The sequence below is a fragment of the Stegostoma tigrinum genome, chromosome 16, assembly GCF_030684315.1.
Source record: "Stegostoma tigrinum isolate sSteTig4 chromosome 16, sSteTig4.hap1, whole genome shotgun sequence".
NCBI classification, from domain to species: domain Eukaryota; kingdom Metazoa; phylum Chordata; class Chondrichthyes; order Orectolobiformes; family Stegostomatidae; genus Stegostoma; species Stegostoma tigrinum.
The window spans coordinates 65639781-65662408 of record NC_081369.1 but is presented as its reverse complement, the minus strand read 5'-3'; the positions used below and the strand labels follow the sequence as shown (position 1 = coordinate 65662408).

General features: G+C 45.8%; 1 protein-coding gene across 1 annotated transcript in view; it reads right to left on the bottom strand.

The window, feature by feature from the left end:
* Nucleotides 1–16873, bottom strand: part of pepd (peptidase D) — a 168567-nt gene extending 151694 nt beyond the window's left edge. Inside the window, exons 1-3 of the mRNA XM_059651802.1 lie at nucleotides 16796–16873; nucleotides 7759–7942; nucleotides 4564–4691 (exon numbers count right to left, since the gene is read on the bottom strand). Coding sequence (XP_059507785.1) covers nucleotides 4564–4691; nucleotides 7759–7942; nucleotides 16796–16812 — 329 coding nt within the window. The 5' untranslated portion in view covers nucleotides 16813–16873. The remainder of the gene's footprint in view (nucleotides 1–4563; nucleotides 4692–7758; nucleotides 7943–16795) is intronic.
* Between the last annotated feature and the right edge of the window lie 5755 nt (nucleotides 16874–22628).

Genomic DNA, 22628 nt, shown 5'->3' with positions numbered 1-22628 from the left:
TCCAGGAAGTGGTTTTCCTGGAATATTTCTCAACTCTCCCGTGGGTAGTTAGATTTAGATCCCAAGCTCCTCCTGTGTATAAGCAGTTCTGCCTGTAGCAACAGAAGGGCTCTTGTGGTGTAGTGGTCATGTCCCTACAACTGAGCCAGGAGGCTTGGATTCAAGTCCCACCTCCTCCAGAGGTGTTATAAAAAGCTTTGAACAGAAATATCAGTGCTCCAGATTCCAAAGTCTACACAGCACCTCAGATTATGCATCTGAAAACTTCCAGTTTCCGTGGAATCACAGACACTTCTGACCTGTGTAAGGGACTCTTGTTAAAGTAATAAAACCCAATGTTTTTAAAGAATCAAATATTGATCAGAATAAGAACATAGTTATGTAAAATTTTAATGTCTTCATTGTCTGAGAATTATGGCCAGACTGTACAGGAGAAATATTAGGAAGCATTTCTACACACAAAGGGTGGTAGAGGTTTGAGCCTCTTCACAAACTAAAATAATTGCTGGATTAGTTGCTAATTTTAAATCTGACATAGATAATATTGTTGCTTTAAAAAAAATTAAGACATGTGGGTCAAAGCCAGATATATGGACTTAGGCTACCGACCAGCCACGATTTCACTGAATGGCGGAACAGATTTGAGGGGCTGAATGGCCTTCACCTGTTCCTATGTTCCTAAATGACAAACACCAACCAAAGAGGAACAGTATTGAGAGAAGGTTTTATAGAATAAAGAGCAAGAGGTTCACAGATTAAAGTCAGGAGCAAACAGGAGATGAGACGGGATAAATGGTAATAATCTGAAACATATCACTTCCGAAAGGGAAGCGGAAGCAGGAACTTGCGAAAAGGAATTGGACAAATAATTGATTATGCCTTGGGGAAAAGAGCAGGGACATGGGACTAACCAAACAGATTTCTCAAAATGCTGGCACAGTGGGCTAAATGGCTGTGTCCTCTGAACATATGATTCTATCCTTAGCTTCTGTCTGACCCAGTGGGAGGGTGTTTATCCTGTTGATAGCAGTGACTATAACTTGCTGTGACAGAAAGTGACCTCATCGAGAGCCTAACTTACTTTTCACAGGAGTCCAAAATTATAAATAATCCCAGAAATCAACAGCACAAAGAAAAAGATCAGATTTCCCCAAATTGAAAGGATAGTAAATTCTAATTTCCTTCATTGAGGGGAGAACAATGACGTAACGTGAAGGAGACCATTTGATCAATACATTAATTAGAGTTACAAATAATTGCAATCAACAAGAGTGCAGCAGCTGCAGTATTAATTACACAGGGAGATGATACAGAGCAGATAAATAATTACTCCCACTTTCAATCTGCTCCCAGAGCCAAGAGTAAATAATGGCTTCCATTAATTAGTGTGTTTGACAAATTGGAGTAACAAATCCCAATCCCTCATTGTCTGTCCTCAGTCATAATCCATACAGGAAATCTCAGACTTGCAGGTACTTCTCAGTAAAATAAAATTACTGAATGGTATGATTGGAAAACTAGTAGTGTCTCCAATTTTCTCTCCTGAACACTCAGCCTTGGCAAGCAAGTGCCTTCAACAACAGAAATGTGTAATTATTCAAGAGTGTCCATAAGCTATTTGACCGCATGGGCATCACAGCCAGGCATGAGGTATCTTATACCGACATGTGTACGCAGGCATTGACTGGAGGAGAGCCAGGGGAATCTGACTTCCTCACTCAGTACCCTCTGCTTAATCAAGATCACCAAGCAGAGATGCAGCTCCCCTGCTGCTGCCGTGATAATGAACGGAGTCAGCACAGGCAGCAGGGTTGAAGCAGGAACTCTAAACTGTGCAGTTCATTACCTGAACATCCCGTAAGGGTGTGTGTAGGGAGCTCAATTATTCCCTACACTTATTAATGACTAAAATGTGGTGGAATGGAAAATTATACATCCAAATTTGCAAATTACACAAAGACAGCACTGTAAGCAGCACCAGCAAAAGCCAGGTTACAGCTTTTTTTTTCTTTTATCCCTCACTGCATCTATGAGACAGTGGGAGCTGAGATCAAAGAAGATTTGGTTTAAATCATGGACATGAACTATATTACCTTGTTGCTTAACTTTGCTTTGTTAAAGTGGCTATATTAATAATAAATCATTAATTCTTTTATGCAATAAACTTGGTGTCTAGTATGGGTTAAAGTCTAGTCAGGAATAATTGGAGTAATTTTGAGGGTCATTGAATACTTTAATTTTACTGTGTTGTGAATACAGGGATAGGGAAGTTGATTTGATTCGGCTGTCTGTCTTCATGTCATAACACAGTTGGGTTTCTGGTCAATGGTAATCCCCTGGAGGTTGACAGTGGGGGGTTCAGCAATGGTAATGTTACCAAATGTCAAGGGGTGATGGTTAGATTCTTTCTTATTTGAGAAAGATTACTTGGCACTTCTGTGGCACATATGTTACATGCAACAAGTCAATTCAAGCCTGGATACCGACCAAGTCTCGCAGCACCTGGACTGCTTCAGCATCAGTGGGATCATGAATGGTACTGAACATTGAAAATACCCTATAAGTAGCTAGAGAGACAATGCCGTATTGGCTGTATTTTTCCAAAATTCCTTGGTCCCTGGAGAATTTATCAGAGGATTGGAAAAGACAGTCAAAGAGACAGTTCAAAAAGCAAGAGAGACAAGAAGCAGGTAACTATTGGCCAAATAGCCTAGAATCTAAACATTGGTAAAATACTGGAATTAAATATTAGGGAGGTAATAACAGACATTTGGAAAACCATAACCTAAATCAAACAGCACAAGCATGGCTTCATGAAAGGGAAATTTATTAGACTTTTTCCAAAGGAGTTTCAACCAGATTGGATACAGGGGAGCCAGAAGATATGTTTTATTTGGATTTTCAGGAGGTAAACAGAAAGTTACCTCACTAAAGGTCAAATCATAAAAGCTCACGATATTGGAGGTAGTATATTGGCATGGGTAGAGAACTGCCTCATGGACAGGAAATACTGAGGGGGGATAAGATATTCTTTTTCATGTTGGCAACCTGTGGGGTTCCACAGGGATCTATGCTGAACCACAACTGTCTGTAGTTATTGCTAATGATTTGGAGGAAGGAAGTGTATTCAAATTTGCAGACACAAAAAAGGGAGGAAAGGCTGATTGCGAGAGGGATACCAATAGTTTATAAAGCAACATTAATAGGTTAAATAAGCAAGCAAAATGTTGACAAATGGAGTATAATGTAGGAAAATGTGAAGTCATTTTGGAAGGAAGAACAAAAGTGCAGCAAATGTATTTAAATGTAGAAAAATTGCAGTGGAGTGGGAATTGGTGTCCTTGTGTACAAAGGACAGAATGCTAGCACACAGGGGCAGCAGGTAACCAGGAAAGCTAATGGGATATTGGACCTTGTTTCAACATGATTGGAATATAAGAACAAGAACGTCTTATATTACTGTACAAGATGTGGTGAGACCATATCTAGAGCACTGGAAGCAGTTTTGGCCCTCATTTAAAGGAAAGATATCACTTCATTGAAAGCAGTCCAAAGACAGTTCAGTTGGATGATCCATGGTATGGAGGGAATGTTTTAAACTACTCACTGGAGTTCAGAAGAATGAAATGATCTCATTGAAACATACAGGATTCTTAAAGGGTTTGACAGGATGAATGCTGTGAGGATTTCGCCTTCTGGGAGAGACTTGGACCAGAGGACATTATCTCTGTCTTAAATTGGTATACTGAGACTAAGAACTCCTTACCAGAAAGCTGTGGGCGCACAGATCATGTGCTTTTAAGACTGAGATAGACAGATTCTTAATCATTTGATTTAATGAAGTGATATGGGGAAATTACAGGAAAATGAATGTCACTGATGATGTTACCTAGGATGGTGATGAAACTTCTGAAAACTAACCTTCCAGCTCAGCGAGCAAACTCACATCCAGAAATGTAAGGAATGCCAGATCAAGCATGATCCTGCAGAATGATGCAGCAAGCCCAAAGAGCCAAATGACCTACTCCTGTCCCTATTTCTTATAGTCTTAGCGTTATGTAATTATCCACAAACATCAGTGGGATGGTTGTGGGCAAAATTGAGATATGCTAAGTTATGAAGAAGGATTTAGACCATGTGGAAAAAGAGAAACCTTTTCCCTTTGTAGGTGGGTCAATAACCACAGGCACATCTTTAAGGTATGAATCAGGACATTTATAGGGATTTCGGGGCGGGGGGGGGGGGGGGGCAACAGCAGGAGCGAAAAGAAAATGGAATTAGAAAAGATGAATGTTTGGTGACAGGCATGGATGTAACGGGCTGAAGGGTCTCTTTCAGCACTGTTAAAGACGGAGTTTATGATTGCCCTTGCCAGAACATCAAAGATGCTAGACCCAGGGGAATTCAGAGGAGAGAAACTAGGAGACGTGGGCCACAGACGGATTGGAACACAGTGATGAGAACTTCTGAATTGCAGCAATGCCAGACATCAGACATCAGACATCAGACATCACAACTCAAACAGCAACAGTAGACTGCTTTGGAAACTAGAAAGAGCCTTACGTGCCCATCCACACTGCATAGCTCTCCGGGAGTTTGGGAATAAACAGCAGGGACTTGCCAGTGGCAACTTCCACAGCACCGTAGCAGTCTGCCTCCACCACTCCAAACGTCCAGTGGAAATAAGATTCCTACAAAAAGGAACAGGTTTACTGTTTTTAAACATTATCTAGTTCGTCCCACATCCCAATGCTCTACCCATCACCTACCACACAGCTATTTAGCCTGGTGTATTTTCTCCCTAAGTACTTACCCAATTCCCCTTTGCTGGTTATTATTGAACTGCACTCCCACGATGTTTTCAGGAAGCACATTCCAGATCAGAGCAACTCACTATGTGAAAAGAATTCTCATCTGCTCTTTCCAGATCACAGTCACTATTATTCAGGAAAGCATATAAAAGTATTCAAAGCAAAAGACAAAGTGACCTTTTTATTTGCTGGCATGGAGGTACGTCCTGACAATTATATAGTGTCTATCATTATTTACCAGTTGCGTTTGTATTGTACATTCATCAACTGTGCGGGAAGTCCATGGGGAGCTTTATTCACTGCAATGCTCATGGCAGAGCCAATTCTATAGTCTCCTCCATGGGTCAAGATCCCAAACTCCAACAACCACCCTCCAATAGCCCAACTACCATCCCCCACCATCTACACACTACCCAACCACTGCCTCCAAGCTCCACCAATATTCCCCTAAATCCCCATCACTCTCTCACCAAACCCGCTCCTCGATCCCCAAATGTCCCACCCTGCTCAAGCAGCCCTGACCCATCACTCACAGTCAACACCCCTGCCAACCACACCCCCACCAGGTAATATATCATTGATAGATGACTGGCTAACTAATAGAAGATAGAGTTAGGATAAACTGAGGCATTTGCATGTTGGCAATCTATAACCGAGGTGTGTCACTAGGATCAGTGCTGGGGCCACAATTATTTACAATTTACATTCATTGCTTCAATCAAGGTAGAGAATGAACTATAGTCAAATTTGCAGATGACACAAATAATTGGGAAGGCAAATGATGAGTCTGCAAAAACAGATTCATGAGTGGGCGACTTCTCAAGAGATTTAATATATCGTGGGAAACGTGAGGCTGTGCACTTTGGCAGGAAGAAGAGAGGAGCTGAATATTATTTAAATAGAGAAAGGCTGCAGAAAGATGCTGAGCAGAGGGAATTGGCATCCTGGTGCTACCACAAAGTTAGCATCCAACTTCAGCAGGTAATTTTTTTAAAAATTCACTTGTGAAACATGTGCATCACAGGACGGGTCAGCATTTATTGACTGTCCCTAGTTGCCCTTGGGAAGGTGGTGGTGAGTTGCCTTCTTGAACCACTGCAGTCCATGTGCTATAGGTTGACACACAATGTCCAAGGGAGAGTGTTCCAGGATTTGAATGAACGACAATGAAAACAAATAGAATATTATCCATTATTTCAATTGGAAAGTAGTACAAAAGTAGGGAGGTTTTGTTAAAACTAAGCATGGTATTAGTCAGGCCTCAGCTGAAATACTGTGAACAGTTTTGGGCTCCCTATCTATATTCACATTGTGGTTCAGAGATTACTTTCTTGACACAAGCAAGATTGTTAGGGGACTGAAGAGTAGAAAGGTTGTTATCCTCTCATGGAGGAGTCTAGGGCAAAATCTCAGAACAGGGGCCACATATTTAAAACAGTGTAGGGGGAATTCCTTCTCTGAAGGTAGTGGATCTGTGGCGTTCTTTACTGCAGAGGATTGTTGATGTGCGTCATTAAATATACTCTAGACTGAGATAGACAGACTTTTAGTCAGTAAGGGAATCAAGGGCGATAGGGGAAAGGCAGGATAAAAAGGAGTTGAACACACTGTTCATTATACCAGTTAGATAGGTTCAGCCATGATCTCACAAAATGTCAGATTAGACTCAAAGGGCCAAATGGCCTACTTCTGTTCCTCCATGGAGTCAGAGATGTACAGCACAGGAACAGATGCTTTGGTCCAACTCATCCATGCTGACCAGATATCTTACATCATTGATCATAAGGTGTAGAGCTGGATGAGCACAGCAGGCCAAGCATCTTAGGAGCAGGAAAGTTGATGTTTTGGGTCTAAACCGACATCAGAAAATGAAATGCCCGAAACGTCAGCTTTCCTGCTCGGCCTGCTGTGTTCATCCAGCTCTACACATTGTTATCTCGGCTTCTCCAGCATCTGCAGTTCCTATTTCTCTATCTTAAATTAACCTAGTCCCCTTTGCCAGCATTTGGCCCATATCCCTCTAAACCCTTCCTATTCATGTACCCATCCAGATGCCTTTAAATGTTGTAATTGTTCTAGACTCAACCACAGCTCGTTTCATACACACACCACCCTGTGCGTGAAAAGGTTGTTCCTTGGGTCTGTTTTAAACCTTTCTCTCACCTTAAACCCATGCCCTCTAGTTTTGGACTTCCCAGTGCTGGGAAAAAGACCTTGGGTTATTCACCTATCCATGCCCCTCATGATTTTATAGATCTCTATAAAATAACCTCTCAGCTTCCAATGCTCCAGGGAAAATAGCCCCAGCTTCAGCCTCTCTCTATTGTTCAAACACTCCAACCCTGACAACATCCTTTCTTTTCTGAATCCTTTCAAGTTTCACAACATCCTTCCTACAGCAGGGAGGTCAGAGCTGTACACAGTATTACCAGAACTGTACACAGTATTCCAAATGTACCCAGTATACCAATGTCCTGTACAGCTGCAAAATGACCTTCCAACTCCGATACTCAATGCACTGACCAATTAGGGCAAGTGTACCAAATGTCTTCTTCATTATCCCATCTACGTGCAACTCCACTTTCAGTCCAAGCTCTTTATTCAGCAGCACTTCCCAGGACCTTACCATTAAGTGTGTAAGCCTGCCCCCGATTTGTCTTATATCTTATGGTCTGAAGACAATTAATGGTGAAAGGAATTGAGTGTATGATTGAACATCTCTATTAAAGAGGTGACATGGACTCAACAAGCCGGATGGCCTTCTACACAAAGATTCTGTAGAAATTCTCTGGGTAGCTGTCGAATCAACCCGCTCGAAGGGTTAATGTATCATCGCACCTCTGATTGATATGGCGAACTGTGCGGCCAATTTCTCAGCTGTAAATCCCACATAACAATGTGCCACCTGCTATTGGGGCAGTAATAGAACAGAGACCAGTCAGCTCACCTGACGGAAGACAATACCAGTGTCGGTGCAGTATCGCTGGAGTTCATCTCCCCCCTGGAGGACCACCACTGCTTTCTTTGGCACCTCAGCATTCTTACGTAACTGCTCACACAGACGGCGTCTGTTCAAGGCAAAGAGGGCCATTGGTACCTGGAGGGTGTCATTACCCAGTGAGAAGGAGGGCCTGAGAATAGAGGACAAGAGAAATGGATGACCAAATGTACATAAAGGAGCAGCAAATGAGACCTCCCAGAGTGAAGAGAAACCGATTCAACACCCAGTCACCTTTCCCTTCCCTTCCCCGACCAAGCTACTATCACTGTAGAACATATCAGCCTCCCTTCTGAGTGAGGCAGTCGGTGGTTCTCAGTCCCAGTCCTGGCACATAACCCCAGCTGACTGTCCCATCCTGTGTGAACAAGCCCACATATTCCTGCTTCCACACACCACCACCCCCACCACACTAACAATTCCCCCAAAATTAGTTTAAAGCCCTCTGTACAGCCCTAGCTTATGGATTCTTTGATTCGGCACTTTGTTAAAAATGTTATGGATGTCCAAATATATCAATAGACTCCTGTTATCCAAAGCAAGTTACTCTTTCAAAATAAATTCAAAAAACTGATTAAACATGATTTTTCCTTTCACTAAACCATGCGAAGTCTTCCCAATCACACTGGGAAAATTCAACATGTCCAGTTACAATCTCCCTAATGCTCACTTGACACCTTCTCCATGATAGATGTCAAACTGGCCTGCAGTTTGTCTCTTTCTGCTTCCAGCCCTTCCTAACGAGACCGGCTATACTTGATCATTTTCAGGCTGCTGAAACCTCTCCAGAATCTAGCTAAGTTTCAAAAATGAATTGAATTGCATTCGCCTCCTTTTAAAACCACAGGAAGGAATCAATCTAACACTATCAAACGGTAGCATTTTAGTACTATCGCAGAACCAGAATCCTGGCCTAATGCATTGAGGACATGGGCTCAATCCAGTGACAAATGATGAAAGTTTAACTCAATTAAAACAAAAATTTGGAATTAAAAGCCCACCTAATGACAAACGTGTCGACATTTGACAATTGTAACAAAAGCACATCTGGTTGACAAACGTTCTTTCAGATTGGAAATCTGCTATCCTCACCTAATCTGGTCGGATTTGTGCGTGACTCCTGACACAGAGCAGCACGCTTGACTTTTTCTAACCTCTGAAGTGGCACAGCAAGCCACTGAATTCTAGGGCAAGTAAGTTGGGCAAAAAACACTAGCCTTGCCAGCGATGACCACATCCCAAGAACAATTCTTTTCAAAACATTTCAGCCCACAGTTCTATCATCTACTTCCAAATACAGCTGGAAACTCTGCCAGAAGATTCACCTTCCACATTGTAACAGATTAATTTCTGTCCCACTGGCTCATTGCGTTCATTTTCCGTGCAAGCTGAAAAGCTTAAACATGTCTGTCCAAGCATATTTCCATATCCTACATACCCTACCTTCAGTAACTGAAGGGGGAGGGAGGGGAAGAGAGAGAGAGAGCATTGCGGGGGCGGGGGGGGTCAGAAGTGGTGATTTTCATCAAATGATTGCACAATGTTCAGCACCATTCACAAGTCCTCAGATACTCGAGCAGTCCATGTCCAAATGTAGTAAGACCTAGAAACACATCTAGCTTTGTACTGAGAAGTGGCAGGTAATACTCATCCCTCACACATGCAAGGCAATGACCATATACAGCAAGGGAAAACTGATCCATCACTCTTTGATCTTCAAGGCTAATACCATCATTGAACCCCTCACTATTAATATCCTGGGAGTTACCACTAACCAGAAATTCAGCTGGTCTCACCACAAACTGGATGACAAAAACAAGACCATAAGACAAAGGAGTGGAAGTAAGGCCATTCGGCCCATCAAGTCCACTCTGCCATTTAATCATGGCTGATGGGCATTTCAACTCCACTTCCCTGCACTCATAAGACCATAAGACATAGTGGATAACAACTCAGACACAGAATCCTGCTGCATTGAGGTGACCTCCTGGCTCCCCAAAGCCTGTCCATTGTCTCTAGGCACAAGCCAGGAGTGTGGCAACATATTCTCCACTTTCCTGGATGGCTGCAGCTCCAGTTGCTCACTGCAGGATTCCAATTTTCTAACCTTCTCTTATAGCCACTGTAATTATATATGTCTAGTTCTGTTGAGTCTCTGGCCAACTGTAACTCCCAACAATGGGTGCTGATATGGATCGAGTGATGGAGCAAACCCCTGATCATCATGGTCCGCAGGGTCCTTAGAGAATGTTGACCACTTCCAATACTTTGAATGTGTCTGGTCAACCAAAGCAGCTGTTGAGGAAGAGACCCAAGCACTACCTCCAGTGCGCGAGTAGCCTTCAGGAGCCTGATGAAAAAGGTGTTCAAGGGCAACAACATCCGATCTGACACCGTAGTATATGGAGCTGTGGTGGTTCCTGCCCTCCTGTAGGACTCAGACACAGATGTCTACAGCGGACACCTCAAGCTGCTGATGCAGTGCCACAAAAGGTGCCTGAGCATGATCCTGTGAATCCGTCTGGAAGAAAGACATAACACCACCAGTGTCCTCAACCAGGCCAACAACCCTCGCATCCAGGCACTGACCACCCTTGATCGGCTCCAATGGGCTGGGCGCATCATCCGCATGACTGACACCAGACTCCCCAGGCAGGTGCTCTATTCCCAGCTTTGTTACGGCAAGCAAGCCCCCGGTGGACAGGGGAAGTGCTTCAGTGATACCCTCAAGGCCTCACTGGCAGAGTGTGGCATTCCCATGGGCATCTGGGAATACTTGGCCTAAGATCATCCAAAGTGGAGGATGACTGTTCGGGAAGGCATCAAACACCTTGAGACTTGCTATCGGGAGAAAATGGAAGCCAGGAGAAACTAGTGAAAGGTACTGCCACACCAGCACCCACCCACCCCATCGTGCAACGATCTTCTGCCCCAAGTATAACAGAACCTGAAGTAGCTGAATCGCTCTGTGCATCCATCTACAGACTCACCCTAAGAGTGGAAGAGTGTCACCCTCTTCTGCAAGGGACTGCCTATGAGGATAGTGACGGTAATGCTATTAAATATGAAGGGTCAGTGGTTAGATTCTCACTTGTTGGAGATGGGTCATTGCCTGGCAGTTGTATGGTATGAATACCAATGTAGACAAACTTTTAAAATTGCAGCACTGTGACCACCAATGGCTAGGGGAAGGTCATCACCAGAACTTTGCGCTTTCTCTCTTATTTTCCAATTCTATTGAAATGTGGATTTTTCATTCTGTTTCTGTTCTGAAGGTGTGCTCTCTCCATGATGCTGACTAACCTATTGTTTCTCCAGTACTTTTTTTCCACTCCACCCTGCCTGGCTGCATTCTGCAGCATACATGGACCTTTAAACCCACAAAGCCTTTGAAAACTAATCCAACGCCTTCCATAGGCCAGCACTGCAATATAATTTTATGATCATTACTCTCTGCCTTGTCTGAAGTTGCTGACTCACTTCATGACTTGTGCCAATTCCACCACCAAAACCACTGCAGCTTGGTCTAATTCTATCCTTTCAACGCTTTTTGACACATCATTGGAAAAGAATGCCGAGCTGAATTTCTAACTCGCTGATTCCCAAAGTTGAGTGTCAAATTCTCAATCCTAACCTGATGTTGCAACCAACACAACAGTACAGGAGAGAATCAGGTCCTTGAGGCTCCCTGTCACTCCAGGGAATTACTGACCTCTTTAGTCACATGAGCAGTTTCATTAATGAGTGGCTTCTAGTCACTCAGGGCCTGCCACCCACCAGATTGAGTTACAGTTCCTGGGATTTACAGCATAGAAACAGGCCACTTGATCCAACATGTCCATGTTGGGGTTTGTGTTCTACGTGGGCCTCCTACTGCCTCATTACCAGTATCTTTCCCCTCGTCGTTTCTCCCTCATTTATTTATGCAACTTTCCCTTAACTGCATCCATACTATTCACTTCAAAAAGGAATTATAAATTCCCACACCCGCGGGATTAAGACTACTAGCTCCAAATCCTTACTAAATTCTATTAAAAAAAGCAATATATTACAGATGCAGGCAGTGAGATATAATGTGATTGATCTGAGGTGGCCTCTGGAATGGCCTAAGAAACCACACAGTCAGATCAATTGTTACCAAGTTCAAAGAAATGAAACTGAATGAACCACCCGACATCAACCTAGGCACCAGAAAAGACAATGGCAGAAACAGTCCTGTTGATCCTGCAATGCCCTCCTCACCAATGTCTGGGGGTTAGTGCCAACGTTGGGAGAGCTGTCTCACAGACTAGGCAAGCAACAGCCTGACACAGTCATACTCTCAGAATCATACCTTACAGACAATGTCCCAGACACCACCACTGTCCCTGGGTATGTCCTGTCCCACCGGCAGGACAGACCCAGCAGAGGGGGCGACACAGTGGGATACAGTCAGGAGGGTGTTGCCCTGGGAATCTGTAACAGTGACTCTGGACCCCACGGAGTCTCATTGCTTAAGATTAAACACAGGTAAGGAAACCTCCTGCTGATTACTACATATAACACAGCACTTGAAGGAAGCACTGAGGATGGCAAGGGCACAAAATGTACTCTGGGTGGGTATTTCAATGTCCACCACCAAGAGTGGCTCAGCAGTGGCACTGCTGATCGAGTTGGTCGGGCACTAAAGGACACAGCTGCTAGACTGGGTCTGCGGCAGGTGGTGACGGAATCAAGAGGGAAAAACATATTGACCTCATCCTTACCAATCTGCCAGCTGCAGATGGATCTGTCCATGACAGTATTGGTAACAGTGACCATCCCTCACAGTCCTTGTGGAAACCAAGTCTTGCCTTCACATTGAAAATACGTTCCATCGTGTTGTGTGGCACTATCACCGTGCACAATGGGACAGACTTCACACAGATCTAGAAACTCATGACTGGGCATCCATGAGATGCTGTGGACCATCAGTAGCAGAATTTACTCCAGCAGAATCCGCAGCCTCATGGTCCGACATATCCTCGACTCAACCATTACCATCCAGCTAGGGGTATCAACTCTGGTTCAATGAAGAGTGCAGGAGGGTATGCCAGGAGCAGCACTGTGAGATGGTGAAGCTGCCAACAGGACTACTTGTATGTCACACAGCATAAGAAGTGACTGACAGAGGTAAGTGATCTCACAACCAAGGGATCGGATCTAGGTTCTGCAGTCATAGAGTAATACCGCATAGAAACAGGCCCTTTGGTCCAAACTGGTCCATGCTGACCATGGTGCCCACTCAGCTAGTTCCAACTGCCTGCATTTGGTCCATATCCTTCTAAACCCTTCCCATCCATGTACCTATCTAACTTTTTTTTAAAGAAACATTGTTACAGTAACTGCGTTAACCACTTTATCTGGCAGCCCATTCCATATACTCACCACTCTCTGTATGAAGATGTTGCCCCCAGATCCTTTTTAAATCTTTGCCCTCTCACCGTAAACCCAGCCCCTCTAGTTTTCAATTCCCAATCCCTGGGAAAAAGACTATATGCTTTCATCCTACCAATGCCCCTCATGATTTTGTATCCCTCAATAAGGTCACCCCTCATTCTCCTACGTTCCAAGGAACAAAGTCCTATCCTGGCCAATCTCTCCCTGTTACTCAGGCCTCCCTAGTCCTGGCAACATCCTCGTAAATCTCCTTGCCCACTTTCCAGCTTAACTATGGCTTTCCTATGACAGGGTGACCAAAACTGCCGACAACACTCCAAATGCGGCCTCACCAACTTATACAACTGTAACATAAAGTCCCAACTCCTGTACTCACTGCCTCAACCGATGAAGGCCAGTGTGCTAAATGCCTTCTTCACCACCCTGCCCACCTGTTATGCCTCTTTCAACAAACTATGTACTTGTACTCCTAGGTCCCTCTGCTCCACAACGCTCCTCAGGACCTTCCCATTTACTGTAGAAGTCCCACCTTGGTTTGACTTTCCAAAGTACAATACCTCACACTTATCTGCATTGAAGTGCATTTGCAAATCCTCAGCCCACTACCCGATCTGATCAAGATCCCCCTGTAATTTTTGATAATGTTCTTCACTGTCAACGATACCTCCCAGTTTTATATCATCCACAAACTTACTAATCATGCCTTGTACAGTCACATCCAGATAATTTATGTAAATAACAAATTACAAAGGTCCCAGCACTGACTCCTGTGGCACAGCACTGTCACTGGCCTCCAGTCCGAGAAACAACTTTCAACCACCACCCTCTGCTTCCTGCCATCAAGCCAATTTTGAACCAGACGTTCTTCCACATACAGTCGTGAACGGTGGTGGACAATTAAGCAACTCACAGGAGGAGGCACCTCCACAAATATCTCCATCTTCAATGATGGAACAGCCCAGCACATCAGTGCAAAAGGTAAGGCTGAAGATTTCGTCACAATTTTCAGCTAGAATAGCTGAGTGGATGTTCCATCTCAGCCTCCTGCAGTGGTGTCCAGCATCACAGATAACAGTCTTCAGCCAATTCAATTTAGTCCACATGATACAAAGAAATGGTTGGAGACACTGGATCCTACAAAGGCTATGGGCCATGACACACCTCTGGCAATAGTACTGAACATTTGTGCTCCAAAACTTGCTGCTGCTCCCCTAGCCAAGCTTTCCAGTACAGCTGCAACACTGGCATCTATCCAACAATGTGGAAAATTGCCCAGATATGTCCTGTTCACAAAAAGCAGGACAAATCCATTAGGTCAATTGCTGCTCCAATAGTCTCCTCTCGATCATCAGTAAAGTGATGGAAGGTGTCAGTAACAGTGGCTATCAAGCAGCACATGCTCAGCAATAACCTGCTCAGTGACACCCAGTTTGGGTTCTGTCAGGGCCACTCAGCTCCTGTTCTCATTACAGCCTTGATTCAAACATGGATAAAACAGGTGAATTCAAGAGGGGAGGTGAGAGTGACAGCCCTTGAAAACAAGGCTGCATTTGACCAAGTGTGGCATCAAGGAACCCTGGCAAAACTGGAATAAATGAGTATGAGGGGGGGGAAACTCTCCAATGGTGGAAGTCATACCTGGCACATAGGAGGATGGCTGTAGTTAGTGGTGGTCAGTCATTTCAGTTTCAGACATCTCTGCAGGAGTTCCTCAGGGCAATATCTTAGCCCAACCATCTTCAGCTGTTTAATCAATGACCTTCCACCCATCATAAGGTCAGAAATAGGAATGTTTACTGATAATTGTACAATATTCAGCACCATTCCAACTCCTCGGATACTGAAGCAGTCCGTGTTCAAATACAGCAAGATCTGGACAATATCCAGGCTTGAGCTGACAAATGGCAAGTAACATTCATGCCATACAAATGCCAGGCTATGACCATCTCCGATAAGAGGCATTCTAATCACTGCCCTTTGACATCCGATGGTGTTACCATCGCTGAATCCCTCAATATCAGCATTCTTGAGGTTACTATTGACCATAAGCTCAACTGGACTCGCCATATCGACAATGGCTACAAGAGCAGGTCAGAGGCCAGAAATCCTGCAGCAGTAACTCACCTCCTGACTCCCCAAAGCCTGTCCATCATCTACAAGGTACAAACCAGGAGTGTGACAGAATACTCCCCACTTGTCTGGATGGATGCAGCTCCAACAACACTAATGAAGCTTGACACCATTCAGGACAAAGTAGCCCCCACTTGACTAGCACTACATCCTCAAGCATCCTACTCCTTCCACCAGCACTGCATGTTATTTGCTAGATGCACAGCAGAAATTCACCAAAGATCCTCAGGCAGCACTTTCTAAACCCTTGGCCACTTCCATCTGGAAGGACATGGTCAACAGAGGGTCTAGGCCCGAAACATCAGGTTTCCTTCTCCTGAGATGCTGCTTGGCCTGCTGTGTTCATCCAGCTCCACACCTTGTTAACCCAAATGCCATAAATGAATTTTAAAAATTCTAGAAACGCTCAAGCCAAAGGGAGAGATGCAACAGACAGAGTCTCTACTTCATTGAAGCTACCACACCAAAGAATTACTGGTATTTGCTACTTTTGTTGCAGTCATTGGCGATCCTGTATTTATGACAATGTGGCCTGGACACTCCCCTACAAGTGCAGCAACTTCCCCATGAAGACTGTATTCAACCCGGTCGTAATATTCATGAACAAAAACAGAAAAAACAGAAATTGCTGGAAAAGCTCACCAGGTCTAGTAGCATCTGAGGAGAGAAATCAGAGTTAACGTTTCAGGTCCGAAACATCAACTGATTCCTCTGAGATGCTGCCCGACCCGCTGAGCTTGTCCAGCAATTTCTTGTTTTTGTTTCGGATTTACAGCGTCTGTCGTTCTTTCAGTTTTCACGACCTTCAAGATCCCGAACAGTTCTGACTTACTGCTTCAGTTTGCCAAATGATCAAGTTCAGATGCACTTTCACAAAAGATTTCATCTTTAACCCGGTGAAAACATTTTTTTAAAAAACACTTTTTAAAAGATCAACTCAGGAATCGACTGACAGACACAAGTGCTCGCTTGGTGTGACGGTAAACAAGCAATTTTATAAACAAACAAATTCACAATACGACATATGACGCAGTGTTTCACACCGAGTCTCAGCTCCACCTGAGGAAAGCCACTCACCCCTAGCCCCACAGGGCAGGTACAGGGCCAAACTCCCCCCCACACCAAACAGGGAATCCGTCCCCGCGGCCCGTCTATCCCTACATCAGTCAGGGACTCCATCCCGGGGGGAGTGAGGAGGCTCCAGAATGGGAGCTCCGCTCCAAACCGGCCTCCCCCACCAACCAGATCCCTGCCCCATAGCAACGCGGCTCGGAGCACGGCCCAGTCGCTCTTCTGACACCCCGACCCCCGGACACACACACTCACACTTTCCCCCAATTACCTACCCCATTACCCCATTACCCCATTACCCCATTACCCCATTACCCCATTACCCCATTACCCCATTACCCCATTACCCCGACTCTCTGTCACTCACTCTCCTGTCACCGCCATGTTGCTGGTTTCTGCTCTCACGTGAGCTGCGTGGCCTTTAACCCCAGTCGGGTCACGCCCTCTTCCCCATTCGCCAATAGTGACTCGACGAGGGGTGGGGTGGGTCTGGAAACGTGTGGCCGCAAAGACCGCCGGGATTTGTAGTTCGCTTTTCCTGCCCACACTGAGCCCGCCCAGTCCGACACCGTGCGCTCTGACCCCGCCCACGGTGACCCCGCCCACTGTGACCCCGCCCTCTCCCCCGCTCAGGGAGGCCGCAGAAGCGACCCTTCAGCCCATCAAGGGAAGGGCCGTCTATCACTCCCAAACAGCTGCAGGGACTTCTTATTCTGCACTTCAGCCACACCATTTGTCTGGTCTTGTGAGCTCTCTCAGCCCACAAATTCTGTCAGAAATCACACAGCACCAGGTTATATTGGAAACATTAAGTCAATAAATGTGGAGCTGGAAAAGCACAGGTAGGTCTGAGGGGCAGAAGCAACAATGTTATGGGCTGGGACGTTGGCATTCCTGCTTCTCCGGTGCTGTCTGACCTGCTATGCTATTCCATTTCCTCCTTTATTGACAGCACCCTACCAATGTCCTCCGACGCCACTCGCAGATTGCCCGTTGAACCCTAATGTGTCCTGGTTACCCATTGAAAGGATAGAATCAGACCAAGCTGCGATGGTTTCGGTGGTTGAATTGGCACGAGTCATATGAAGTGAGTGATCCTTGCAGCTGTAACTCAGTTTGAGTCAGCAATTTCAGATGTCAGAGAGTAATGATCATAAAATTATATTGCAGTGCTGGCCTATGGAAGGCGTTGGATTAGTTTTCAAAGGCTTTTTGGGTTTAAAGGTCCATGTATGCTGCAGAATGCAGCCAGGCAGGGTGGAGTGGAAAAAAAGTACTGGAGAAACAATAGGTTAGTCAGCATCATGGAGAGAGCACACCTTCAGAACAGAAACAGAATGAAAAATCCACATTTCAATAGAATTGGAAAATAGGAGAGAAAGCGCAAAGTTCTGGTGATGACCTTCCCCTAGCCATTGGTGGTCACAGTGCTGCAATTTTAAAACAAACCCCTCCTCCCAGCCATCTTCCTGCAAAAATTCCATCCCCTCTTCCCAATTCCTTCACCTCTGCCGCATCTGCTCCCAGGATGAGGCATTCCACTCCCGTACATCTCAGATATCGGGCTTCGTCGGAGGCTTACTGATGATGTTACCTAGAATGGTGACGAAATGTCTGAAAACTAACCTTCCAGCTCGGCGAGCAAACTCACATCCACATCTCAGATATCCTCGTTCTTCAAGGACCGCAACTGCCTCCCCCCTCAGTGGTCGAGAACGCCCTTGACCGTGCCTCCCGCATTTCCCGCAACACATCCCTCACACCCCGTCCCCACAATAACCGCCAAAAGAGGATCCCCTTGTACTCACATACCACCCCACCAACCTCCGGATACAACACATCATCCTCTGACACTTCTGCCATCTACAATCCGACCCCACCACCCAAGACATTTTTCCATCCCCACCCCTGTCTGCTTTCCGGAGAGACCACTCTCTCCGTGACTCCCTTGTTCGCTCCACACTCCCCTCCAACCCCACCACACCCGGCACTTTTCCCTGCAACCGCAGGAAATGCTACACTTGCCCCCACACCTCCTCCCTCACCCACATCCCAGGCGCCAAGAAGACTTTCCACATCAAGCAGATGTTCACCTGCACATCTGCCAATGTAGTATACTGTATCCGTTGTACCCGGTGTGGCTTCCTCTACATTGGGGAAACCAAGCAGAGGCTTGGGGACTGCTTTGCAGAGCACCTATGCTCAGTTTGCAATAAACAACTGCACCTCCCAGGTGCGAACCATTTTAACTCCCCCTCCCATTCCTCAGATGACATGTCCATCCTGGGCCTCCTGCAGTGCCACAGCAATGCTACCCAAAGGTTGCAGGAACAGCAACTCATATTCCACTTGGGAACCCTGCAGCCCAATGGTATCAATGTGGACTTCACAAGCTTCAAAATCTACCCCACCCCCACTGCATCACAAAACCAGCCCAGCTCATCCCCACCTCCCTAACCTGTTCTTCCTCTCACCTATTCCCTCCTCCCACCTCAAGCCGCACCTCCATTTCCTACCTACTAACCTCATCCCGCCCCCTTGACCTGTCCATCATCCCCGGACTGACCTATCCCTTCCCTACATCCCCACCTGTACTCACCTCAACAGGCTCCATCCCCACCCTTTTAACTTGTCTGTCTCCTCTCCACCTGTCTTCTCCTCTATCCATCTTTCATCTGCCTCCCTCTCTCTCCCTATTTATTTCAGAACCCTTTCCCCATCCCCCTTTTCTGATGAAGGGTCTAGGCCCGAAACGTCAGCTTTTGTGCTCCTGAGATGTTGCTTGGCCTACTGTGTTCATCCAGCTTCACACCTTGTTACTAAAACATTGCCACATTGGTGTTCACACCATACAACTGCCAGGCGATGACCCATCTCCAACAAGTGAGAATCTAACCACTGAGCCTTCATTTTCAGTAGCCTCACCATCAATCTATCCCCAGCTATCAACATCCTGACAGGTTACCATTGACCAGAAGCTGAACAGAGCTAGAGGTACAAACACAGTGACTACTCCAGCAGGTCGGTGGTTACAAATCCTGCAGCAATAACTCAACTCCTGACTCTCCAAAGCCTGCCCACCATCTCCACATGGATGAAGTCAGGTAACAGATTGAAATTTTACTTTTGCTGTGTGATTAAGATACTTCTGACTGAGTTCTATATTTAAATAGCTTCATTTTTATTAATTTTTATTTTGTGAAATGCTTTCTGTTCAGTTGTTGTAGAAACACAGCGATTGGGCATCACACTACCTAAGCTCTTTTTTGAAAAATCCATCAAACCAAATTTTCATTCTGGAGCTTGTCCTTGTGTGACTTTCCCAGCATTACTATCAACTGGGATCATTACACTACCCTGAACAAGTCATCATTGCACCAATGGACAGTGTTGGCCAACAAATCCCTATCAAAAGCCTGGATCAATAGCAAGCCCAGGAGGATGGGGTGCGAGCAAATGGAATAGTTGAGTTGCTGATCACATCCACCCCCTGGAAGCTTTGCAGAACGATTTTCGAGATGTAGATGAAGACTTACAGAGTTGAACGGTGTTTGAAGGATGAGTATAAGTCAACAACGCTGACAGTCCCTGACTGGAAATTCTACAGTCGATGCAATCACTAGAACGCTGCAAAATAGCAAAGCGTGTAGAAGATGTGGCATTTTGCATGGTCTGAGGATTTATTTCTAAAATACATTTCTGGGACATGGGCATTGCCGGCTGAACCAGCATTTATTGCCCCTCCCTAGTTGCACTTGAAGAGGTGGGGGTGAGCTGCTTCTTGAACTGCTACAGTCCATTTGCTGTGGGTTGACCCACAATGCCCTTAGGGAGGGAATTCCAGGATTTTGACCCAGTGGCAGTGAAGGAACAGCGATACGGTTCCAATTCAGGATGGTGAGGGGTTTGGAGGGGAACTTGCAGGGGATGGTATTCCCATGTATCTGCTGCCCCTTGTCCTTCTAGATGGAAATGGCCATGGGTTTGGAAGGTGCTGTCTGAGGATCTTTGGTGAATTTCTGTAGTGTGTGTTTTAGACGGTACACACTGCTGTGACTGAGTGTCGGTGGTGGTGGGTGTGGATGTGGTGCCAATCAAGTGGAGACTGTTTAGTCCTGGATGGTGTCGAGCTTCTTGAGTGTTGTTGGAGCTGCCCCCATCCAGGCAAGTGGGGAGTATTCCATCCCACTCCTGACTTGTGCCTTGTAGATGGTGGGCAGGCTTTGAGGAGTCATGAGGTGAGTTACTCACCACAGTATTCCCAGCTTCTGGCCTGCACTTGTAGCCATTGTGTTAATGCAGTGAGTCCAGTTGAGTTTCTGGTCAATGACAAACCCCAGGATGTTGATCTGAGGGGATTCAATGATGGTAACACCACTGAATGTCAAGGAGTGGTGGTTAGGTTGTCTCATAATTGGAGAAAGACATAGCCTGGCACTTGTGTGGCATGAATGTCACTTGCCACTTGTCAGCCCAGGCCTGGATATTGTCCAGATCTTGTTGCATTTTCACACGGACTGCTTCAGTATCTGAGGAGTTGCAAATGGTGCTGAACATTGTACAATCATCGGTGAACATCCCCACTTCTGACCTTATGATGGAGGGAAGGCCATTGATGAAGCAGCTGAAGATGGTTGGGCCGAGAGCACTACCCTGAGGAGCTCCTGTGGAGATGCCCTGGAGCTGAGATGACTGACCTCCCACAACCACAATCATCTTCCTGTGTCTCAGGCATGACTCCAACCAGCGGAGAGTTTGCCCCTGATACCCATTGATTCCAATTTTGTAAGGGCTCCTTGATGCCACACTCCGGTGAATGCAGCCTTGATATCAAGGGCTGTTACTCTCACCTCACCCTCTGGGATTCAGCTCTTTTGTCCATGCTTGAACCAAGGCTTTAATGAGATCAGGGGCTGAGTGGCCCTGGCGTAACCCAAACTGGGCATCACTGAGCAGATTATTGCTGAGCAGGTGCTGCTGGATAGCTTTGTTACTGACGGTCGAGGGGAGAGTGATGGGGCAGGAATTGGCCGGGTTGGGTTTGTCCCGATTTTTATGTACAGGACATAATTGGGCAATTTTCCACATTGCCGGGTAGATCCCAGTGTTGTAACTGTACTGGAGCAGCTTGGCTCGGGGCACAGCAAGTTCTGGAGCACAAGTCTTCAGTGTTATTGCCAGAATGTTATCAGGGCCCATAGCCTTTACAGTATCCAGTGTCTCCAACCATTTCTTCATATCACATGGAGTGAATCGAGTTGGATCAAGACTGGTATCTGTGACGCTGGGAACCACTGGAGGAGGCCAAGATGGATCATCTACTCAGCACTTCTGGCTGAAGATTCCTGTGAATGCTTCAGCCTTATCTTTTGCCCCGAGGTGCTGGGCTCTTCCATCACTGAGGATGGGGATATTAGTGGAGCCTCCTCCTCCAGTGAGTTGTTTAAATGTCCACCACCATTCACCACTGGATGTGGCAGGACTGCAGAGCTTAGATCTGATCCATTGGTTGTGGGATCACTTAGCTCTGTCTATCAATTGTTGCTTTCGCTGTTTGGTGCGTAAGTGGTCCTGTTTGGGGGCTTCACCAGGTTGACATCTCATCTTCAGGGATGCCTGGTGCTGCTCCCGGCATACCCTCCTGCAGTCTCCATTGAATCAGGGTTGATTCCCTGGATTAATGGTAATGGCTGAGTGGGGGATATGCTGGGCCATGAGGTTATAGATTGTACTGGAGTACAATTAGGCAATAGACAATAGGTGCTGGACTAGGCCATTCGGCCCTTTGAGCCAGCACTACCATTCATTATGATCATGGCTCATCATCCACAATCAGTATCCTGTTCCTGCCTTATCCCCATAACCTTTGATTCCACTATCTTTAAGAGCTCTATCCATCTCTTTCTTGAAAGTAAATTCTGCAGCTGTTGATGTCCCACAGCACCTCATGGATGCCCAGACCTGAGTTGCTAGACCTGTGCAAAGCATTTAGCACCGTGATTTTGTTACACAACACAATAGAAATTATTCTCAATGTGATGTCAGGACTTGGTCTCCACAAGGGCTGTGCGATGGTCACTCTTACCGATACTGTAATGGACAGATGCATCTGCAGATGGCAGATTGGTAAGGATGGAGTCAAGTATGTTTCTGTCTCTCGTTGGTTCCCTCAGCCCCTGCCGCAGACCCAGTCTAGCAGC